The following is an 8,818-nucleotide window of genomic DNA, read 5'->3' on the forward strand; positions in this document are numbered from 1 at the left end:
CCGGATGAGAACCCGGTGCCCATTGCCGCTGCCCGCAGGATGGTGACGGACGTGCAGCTCGCCATCTTCGCCAACATGCTGGGCGTGTCGCTCTTCCTGCTCGTCGTGCTCTACCACTACGTGGCCGTTAACAACCCCAAGCGGCAGGAGTGAAACGGGAGCGAGCCCCGAGCGGCACCGGTACTGCGCCGCCCTCGCCCTGGTCCCCGTCCCTGACCCTGTCTCCATCCTCATCGCCACCCTTGTCCCCCTTCTGATCCCCAGCCCCGTCCCCTGTGCCCATCCCGTTCCCATCATGGTCACCGCATCCTGATCCCTGCTCATCTTGTCATCTTTGTTCTCATCCATCCTGTCCCCATTCCTGTCACACATGCCCCCGTCTTGTCCTTGTCTCCATCCTGTCCCCATCCCTATCTCCATCGTGTCCCCGTTCCAATCGCACACCTTTTCTTTGTCACCATCCACATTCTGTCACCATCTTCATCCCCATTCCCATCCTGATCCTCCCTTTATCCCCATCCTGGTTCCCAGCCCTGTCCCCATCCTCATCCCGTTCCTATTCCTGTCACACATGCTCCCATCTTGTCCTCATCCCGATCCCCATCCCATCCTTATCCCTGTGCCACCCCTGCTCACAGTGCTCTCTCCCCACAGGGCTGCACTGCACAGAGCCGCACCACACGGAGCAGCACCGCACCATGGCGGCTGTGGGAATCCCCCCCCGCCCTCACCCTGCGACACCCCTCACTACCGTGCTCTCTCTGACCGGGCTTTGACAGAAACACGACATGAGACAAAACCATGTTATGTAAAAATGTCTCGGGGTCTCAGGGCTGAGCAGGGATGCCCCCAACCCTGCGCACGGCACCGGATGCAGCGCTGACGGCGGCTGCGGCTTCGCCGCGTGGTGGCTCCCAGGTTGGGCACACAGCCGTGGCACGTGCGGGTCCGGCGCCTGCGGCCACGATCAGGCCTCAGCACAGAAGGAGAAGAGCTGCCGGTAGGAGCGCAGCATGGGGCGGGCGGTGGTGAGGCTGGGTGGGCACTGCAAAGCAGGACAGCGGGTGGGGGGAGGCCAGAGACGGAGCCCCCCGCACGTGCCACGTTCCCCCGCCGCCCCCTGGGCTGTACCTCGGGGCGCAGACCCTCGCCCAGCAGCTGCTCCACGCTGGGTGCTCTGGTGCCAGAGACTGGAGTCTCCAGGCAGGGTGCTGGAGGTACGGGGAGTGGGGTTGGGGCTGGTGCTGCGTTGCTTCCCTCCTGTACCAGGGCAGTCGGAACAGCTCCGCCTGGGATAGACTGCGTGGTGCAGATGGCAGCATAGCTGTGCGTCGGGGCTTGGAGGGCTTCAGTGCTGCTGGAGCTGAGCACCGGCAAGCTCAGGGCTGCTGCCGTCTTCCTCCGCACTGGGATCCTGCTGGGGCGGGTGGTGAGTCCCCCCGGGCTGCAGGGGACCGCACAGGATAGTGAGGGGCTTAGTGGTGCACCGGGCCTGGGGTGGGGATGGGGTTCCCATGGGCTGGATCAGCGCCGTGGCCATACCAGCACCTACCCGGGCTGCTCCAGGGCCCTCCTGGCATTCAGCTTCTTTGGGAATACCTGCAGGGAAGAGAGCAGAACATTATTGCCCGTCCCTTCCCGGTGCAGCTGTGGCTGTGCCATGCTCCAGCCCCACATCCTTCAGACCCCCAGGGAAGTGGCCAGGCCCCTCGCTCCCCCTTTGCATAGCCATACCTGCAGCAGCACGGTGCTGTGCGCAGCCCCTGGCTTGCTGCCACCACCGTGCGGAGCCTCCTGCAGTCTGTAGCTGGCACCCAGCACTGACCCCACACAGGCATCTGCCGGCAGGGACCCTGTGGGACAAAGGAGACGGCTCATTGCAGAGAGCTACATGAGGTGCTGCACGGCACTGAGGCCAGATGCTCCCTTGCCGCACAAAGATTGTGGGGCGAGCACGGCTCCCTGGCACGAGGCACAGGCAGGGCTTTGGCATAGGATCAGCCCCTGTGCCTGGAGGACTTTTTGGCAGCAGAGCCGGACTGGCTGCTGCCAAAACTTTAACAGCTGCTGGAACGCTGGCAGCAGGAGGGCGGTGACCAGCATGGCGCGGCTAATGGGAAACAGGATGCTGGAGTGAGAATAAAGAGCTACAGCCACGCGGCCCCGCACCGCAGGGACAGACTGTGGCCGCAGACAAAGCCCCGAGCCTGCGCTGCATGTCGGCAGCCGTGATGGAGGAGGGCTGCTAATGAGTGCCTGCAGGGGACAGAGCGCGAGCACCAACAGCAGTGCTGAGGTCTGCAGGACACAGCTCCTGAGATAAGGGCTGGGCTGGCCATGGGAGCTGGGGAAAAGGAAGCAGCACGGGGACTGTGAAGATGGCACAGAAAGCTGAGGAAGCAGGAAGCCTGAGCAAGAGTAGGCCCTACGCTGTGTGGGTCTCAGTGCAGCTGGAGAGGTGTTCTGGATGTGCACAGCAGCCAAACCCCGTGCTGGTGCTCAGGGACAATGGCAGCAAGCAGCAGTACTCAACCTTGGGCTCAGCACAGCATCAGAGAGCTCTGAAATGAGGTCCCCTCTAGTCCAGCTGGACCAGAGCAGGAGCTCCTCATCTGGCTCTGAGGAAGCAGCTGAGGAAGGGATGAGCCTGTGTGGGGTCAGGGCCAGTGGTGCAGGATGTCCCTGTATCTTGTGGCACAGGAAAGGCAGTGCAGCCAGGCTTGAGCCCTGACCCCCAGCATCCTGTGCAGGCGGCAGCGTCTGGCCCCTTTCCCTGCAGCACGCAGCTGTGTGCACAGGAAGGGGATGTGCCAGGGCAGCAGCCTCATCCCGTGCTGCCCCACACCACTGGATCTGAGTGCTTCTGTTTTCCAGCTGCATGGGGAAGGAAAAGGGAGCAGCAGCATCCTGGTCCCACGAGGGGATGGCAGAGAGGAGGGTGGATGGTGAGGGGTTGACACGGCACAGCCAAGGGGTCGGGCAGTCTACAGCCACGCTTCCAACAGACGCTGCACAAACACCGAAGCCGCACTGTAGTTGGGATGGTGCCCTGCTGCCACCCTGCTGGAGCTGCCGCACTATGCCAGCATCCCTGCCCCAAGAGCAGGGCAGCAGGGCAGCCGGACCCCCAGCGTCCCCCCGCCGTCGTGCTGGCTCTGGAGCCCTGCAGGCTGCTGCGGGCGGGCAGCGTGCGCACGGCAGAAGGAACAGACGCCACAACGTGCCCACGGGAACACAAACCATTTATTTCCTCCCTGCTGTGCTCTCGAGGCAGAGGAGAGCCACTACAGAACACCAGGAAGCAACCATGGAGAAGGAAGCGATGCGTGCAACACACGCGAAGCACAGGGACACACCGACACTCAGAAACACGGCGGCACAAAGCCTGAACCCGAGCACAGCTCCACGTACACGCAGCAGCGCCCGCAGCCCCCCCGCTCTGAGCCCCACTGCTGGGGCTGCAGCCAAGCTCTGCTGTGCTGCGCACTGCTGCAGCCTTCCTCCAGCACCGTGGCTGCGCCCACCTCTGGGCAGTGCCCTGCAGTGAGGGGAACGGCCACCGCCTTGCTTTGTCACCCTGTGGCAGGGCTGTGCCCGTGCCTCCCAGGTGTGCGGGCAGCTTGGCACACGCCCGCAGCACCCTCAGCCACTGCCTGGGGTACAGAAAGGCACTTTGGTGTATCCCCAGGAACAATCTGGGTGACAGAGGCTGCGGGGTAAGAGGTTTTCACACTGCTCTGCCCTCTACACAGTGATGCTTCAAGCCCAGGGCACGGCGGGGCTGTGGCAGTGGGCAGCGAGCGTGGCCCAGATGTGGGGCTGGGCACTGTGCCGGCCCTGCAGCCCCATAGGATGCTGCCATCAGGGGTCTCTTGCCACGTGTCCGGAGCCCTTCTGAGAGGACGGGGCGGCCGCTCTCACACGCAATTCTTCCACACAAACCCACTTTTGTCACATCAAACCCAAGCGTTACGCCGGCACCGAGCGCTCCTCGATTCAGGGCTGCGGCTCAGCGCAGCATCTCGGCAGGCACTGCAGCATGTGTGCGAGCAGCCCCCAGCCCGGCTTACCTCGGAGCGGTGCCGGGGGTTGCGTGCCACCCTTCTGCGGGCCCGGAGCATCCACAGCAGCACCTGGGAAGCTGGGCGAGGCTCTGACGCGGGGCGAGTCCTGCTGGCTGCCGTGGCTGAAGCTGCGCACGCGGGACAGGGCGCTCTCTGAGGCTGAGGCCGGGAGCCCGCTGCCAGGGGAGGAGAAGCGGACCTCAGTGTGAGCCGGTGGCTCGGCCCTGCCCTCACGGTACAACTCCCGACCCTCACCCAGCGCTCGTGGGGGGGCTGCGGCCTCCTCTCCTCCGCACGCAGGCTCCGTTGCCCCGCGTGCCACGCACGTGCTTCAGCATCCAGGCCCGCAGGTTGCTGAGGCAGTTGTGCTCCGACAGCACGATGCGCGGCCACGGGTTGCACTCCGCCATGTCCAGTGCAGCCACGGCCAGCGCCCTGCCGACCTGCAGGGTGAGGGGAGGCCGTGAGACGTGGCCCCATCGCGCGGCCCCGCTGCCCTGCGGCGGCTCTTACCTGCTCGAACAGCTCCACGGTGTATTTGGAGGGGAAGGAGGGTGGTGGTGGGGGGCTGGCGCGCCCGTTGTCGTGGCAGGCCAAAGGGATGCTGTTCACTGAGCGGCCCGTGTTGTAATTGCACTCCAGTGTGTAGCTGTGGGGCAGAAGGGAACGCAGCCGTTAGTAACGATGGCCACAACACAGGAGCTCGGGGTGCCTACGGAAGGGAGTAAAGCAGACAGCACGAGCACAGCCCTGGGAAGGGGAGAGACTTCAGCATCCGTACAGGGGATGCCTCGGACCTCAGCCAGGACAGGAGGGCTCCAGGAGGTGGTTTGTTCTGCTCAAGAACAGGACAGCAGATATGCAAAACTACAGGCAAACAGCAGGGCTGGGGGGTGGGCACAGGCTGACAGAACACAGAGGAATTCTCTCCTTCCATGCAGCCTTTGGGCTTGTTACACCACAGGGAGCAGCGATGCAAACACAAATCCCAGACTTCAGCAAACACAATTCTGGCACTTCCTCCTCCTCTACTGTGCCCCAGGGACAGCACATGGGGCCTCCCCTGACAGAATCATACACCTGATAGGGTTGGAAAAGAGCTGCAAGATCAAGGACCATCAGCCTGACCTCCTGTGTGCCACCATTACGCCATGTCCCTCTACACCAGTGCTGTTGTACCACTGTCTGCTGCTCCAATCTCTCCTGTAAGAAGGTCATGGTTACATTTCCCTTTAGAGCAGGTACAGAGGAACAAGCGTGGCTCTTCTCATAGCAGGGAACAAAATGGACTTGATGGTGAGGCTCCCAGTCATAGACTGGCCTGGGTTGAAAAGGACCACAATGATCATGTAGTTTCAACCCCCCTGCTATGTGCAGGTCGCCAACCAGCAGACCAGGCTGCCCAGAACCACATCCAGCCTGGCCTTGAATGCCTCCAGGGATGGGGCATCCACAGCCTCCTTGGGCAAGCTGTTCCAATGCCTCACCACCCTCTGGGGAAAAAACTTTCTCCTGATATCTATCTAAACTTCCTCTGTCTTGGTTTAAAACTATTCCCCTTGTCCTATCACTACCCACCCTCACAAACAGCCGTTCCCCCTCCTGTTTATACGCTCCCTTCAAGTATTGGAAGTCCAGAATGAGGTCTCCCTGAAACCTTCTCTTCTCCAAGCCAAACAAATCCAGTTCCCTGAACCTTTCTTCATAGTGTTTTCCTTCATCCTCTGCCTCACTCTATATTCTCAAGAAGCCTGCAAGAACTTTTCCATTTGCCATGTTATTGTTCTTTGTTTCAATAGTCGACCTTTCTCTGCCCTCAGCGTTTCCAAGCTGCATGTGGAAGTAATGGCTTTTCAGATCAATGATTAACATGGCCACAGGCAGTACTCTTTGTATCTCTGCTACGGGTACAGGAAATTAATTCGTGCTCAGGAGTGACTGAGAAAAATAATTGTGATATGAACACTCAGTGAGCGCTGCTTCTGTCCCAGGAGAAGTCACTGCTCTCTAAGGGTGCTGGGAACGCCTTCCTGGGACAAGTGCAGAGGATTGGTGGGCTGCCCCAAGTGATGCACTAAGAAAGGCTTGTTAGCTGTAATACCTGGGGACTGGGGGATCTATTAAAGAAGTGTTGCACAACCGACTTCTTACTGCCCTTCCCTTGTGGTTCCCAGCAGCCCTCCCTCTGTTCCCAGCAACCACAGCAGAAACAGTCCAAAAATATCACATTGCTGCTGAACAGAGGCACGCAGCTGCTACAGAGCAGAAGAATGCCCTCAGCTTGCATACCACAGCAATCTCGTGCGTGAGATCTGCAAAACTGAACCTCTACAATGAGTCTTAATCACAGCTAAATGCAAACGTCCATTTGGGAAAGAGCTCTCAGTCTGGAAACCAGCAAACATGCACCACAAGTGCTTGGACAAGAACTGGGTGACCTCTGTGGTTCTTCCCAGCTGAAGCCATGCTGTGAAAAGTCAGAAGAGCTGCAGGAGGGTCAGAGAGGCAAGGAGAAAAAGCAGAGAGGCTGCGGGCAGGATGCACCTGCGTTGTGTCGGCGCTCCCACATCTGCCTCCAGCAAACCCAGCTCCTTGCTTGGGCCTGGACCAGATCCATCTGCTGGATGACACTCTGGTTGGCGCAGCACAGCACGATGCAGAGCTCTGCCTACCTGTGGATGATCCCCAGCGCTTTGTAGATGGCCACACGCCCACTGCCCTCCTTGGACTGCCCGTCCCGCTTGTCTTTGGCGTACATGTTCTTCTCTGAGAAGTTGCAGCCCGTGAAGTCAAAGTGAGGTGAGTTCAAGGAGATGAGCTTAGGGAACAGCATGTTCTCCACCTGCGGCGCAGAGGGCAGGAGGTGATGCTGTGCCCCAGCAGCACCCCAGGGATGCGGTATCCCTGCAGGGCAAGCATCCCCTGCCCACAGCCAACAGCAGGCACGGCTCACCACAATGCCCTCATCCTTTATGGGGCACAGGGGCAGCTCCCATCCTTCCCACGCCAGGGCTAGGACCGGTTACAAGTCCCAGCACCGTGAGACCACAGCATTGAGACCACAGCCCCGAGGCAGCGCTCCTGCCCTCACCTGATCGTTCTCATCGCTGAAGTTGTTCCCGTACATGAAGCAGCCACGCTTGGAGGCGTGCCCGTGCAGGTCAACATAGTAGGCCAGCCCGCTGTGCTGGGGCAGGATGGCTTCGGGAAGTGGCAGCGGCTGCCCGGCTTCCTCCTCGCAGCGCCGTTCAGGGAAGATCAGGTCCACCTGGGGTTCCTGAGAAGGGCTGAGGCCCCGACTCCACGTGCTGGATGCGTTGCGGAAGTTGTTGGTTTTCTCCAGCTCCGACAGCGCCGCCTCCGGGACGGAATGGTTGGAAGATCTGGTGCTGAGCACGCTGGTGCTGAGCGGTGAGACGTAGGTCCTCCAGTCGGGGCTGCCCGGCAGCACACGGCTGTGCACGTGGTGGTACAGCAGCACCGCTTTGGCCCCGTACACAGCGGGGTGCAGCTCGGCATCGGGGTTGAGGTACTGTCGGTTCAGGTTGACCCCACGCGAGTCAGTCCTGCAAAGGGCTACGTTGCAATCACCCGGAGCTCACCGCTGAGCCCCGAGCCTGTCAGCACAGCTCCTCCTGCGATCAGCTAGGCTGTATGAACCCCAGAGTGGGAGAGAGCCGCTCACCGGTAGTGACCTCGCACCACTCCGTCCGGGTTCAGCATGGGAATGAGCTTAAAGACGAACATGCGACGCAGCATCTGGGCACGGGGGTCCTCCTCACGCAGGATGAAGTGCAGGAAGCCATTGAAGACGAAGCTGGAGGGCGTCTCACCAGGGTGCACGCGGCTGCTCAGGAAGAACACCTGGGGGGAGCAGAGGGGTGACAGGCAGCGCTTCCACCTGGGCCCCGTGCAGCTCCGACGCTGAGCCCCCATTTGGAGGCAGGCACGCTCTGGGGTCCCCGAGCAGCTGCTCACCCTCTTCCCCGTGAAGCAGCGTGGCCGTGGCGTGGCCGTGTCTGGGAAGAGCTTGTCGAGCCGCGGCTCGCGCCGCTCCTGCATGCCGTGGCAGGAGGTGACGGTCAGCAGGTCGACGCGCAGCTTGTCCAGGGAGTGGCACAGCAGCTCCCGGTGGTAATAGACTGAGTCCAGGGGGCTGCGGGGAGAGAGGGGAGCTCAGGGGACGTCGGCCCAAATCCTCACTGTCGGGCTCCGGAGGCGGGCGTCACAACTTGCAGCTGAGCCTTGCTGGGACGGGACTCAGAGCGGCGAAACCGAGACAAACAAACCTTCCCGCAGGCAGAAAGCAGAAAGGAAGCAAGGCTCTGCCCGGCACAGCGCTCAGCCCTCTGAGAACCCCTTCTCCTTTCCAAGGGAAGCGGTTCCAGCCCAGCCCCTCCCCGAAGCGAAGCTCTGAGCCGCAGGGCTCGGCCCTCGGCCCCCCAGCCCTCCCCGCAAGCACATGCAGGGCAGCGCGTGCCGGGAGCAGGGAGCACCGTGCCCCATCCCTGCACCTGCTGGGAGCCATGTGCCGGCACTCCTCAAAGCGGCTGTCCAGCTGCGCCAGCATCTCCTGGCACTCCGTGTAGGAGAAAGGGTAGCAGAAGGCAAAGTAGGTGGTGGTGCCGCGGTGCTCCAGGAAGCGGTGCACAAAGGACAGCACAAACTGGGCCTCCACCATCTGGGAGAGACACAAAGCGGAGCTGAGCGGGCAGCACGCAGCCATGCACAGACGCTCCCCACCGCCCCAGCCG

At 61.6% G+C, this 8,818-nt stretch overlaps 2 protein-coding genes across 3 annotated transcripts; one reads left to right on the forward strand and one right to left on the reverse strand.

The window, feature by feature from the left end:
• The first annotated feature begins 6 nt into the window (after positions 1 to 6).
• Positions 7 to 802, forward strand: OST4 (oligosaccharyltransferase complex subunit 4, non-catalytic). Its single transcript, XM_003204543.2, has 2 exons — positions 7 to 180; positions 655 to 802. Exon 1 carries the CDS (start codon positions 40 to 42, stop codon positions 151 to 153), a length of 114 nt encoding a protein of 37 aa, XP_003204591.1. The 5' UTR covers positions 7 to 39; the 3' UTR covers positions 154 to 180; positions 655 to 802.
• AGBL5 (ATP/GTP binding protein like 5) lies at positions 790 to 8,775 on the reverse strand. 2 transcript variants are annotated; one of them, XM_019613333.2, is made up of 12 exons: positions 8,579 to 8,774; positions 8,043 to 8,220; positions 7,750 to 7,928; positions 7,156 to 7,630; positions 6,737 to 6,906; positions 4,578 to 4,713; positions 4,320 to 4,507; positions 4,071 to 4,240; positions 1,735 to 1,853; positions 1,553 to 1,599; positions 1,132 to 1,444; positions 858 to 1,045 (listed from the first exon to the last, which is right to left on the reverse strand). In XM_019613333.2, the coding sequence occupies exons 1-12, from the start codon at positions 8,743 to 8,745 to the stop codon at positions 968 to 970; spliced, it is 2,220 nt and encodes a 739-aa protein (XP_019468878.1). In that variant the 5' UTR covers positions 8,746 to 8,774; the 3' UTR covers positions 858 to 967. The 2 variants fall into 2 exon arrangements, with proteins under 2 accessions (XP_019468877.1, XP_019468878.1); XM_019613332.2 differs by having other exon boundaries at positions 790 to 1,444; positions 8,579 to 8,775.
• Between the last annotated feature and the right edge of the window lie 43 nt (positions 8,776 to 8,818).

This window comes from Meleagris gallopavo, chromosome 2, assembly GCF_000146605.3.
Source record: "Meleagris gallopavo isolate NT-WF06-2002-E0010 breed Aviagen turkey brand Nicholas breeding stock chromosome 2, Turkey_5.1, whole genome shotgun sequence".
In the NCBI taxonomy this organism is placed as follows: domain Eukaryota; kingdom Metazoa; phylum Chordata; class Aves; order Galliformes; family Phasianidae; genus Meleagris; species Meleagris gallopavo.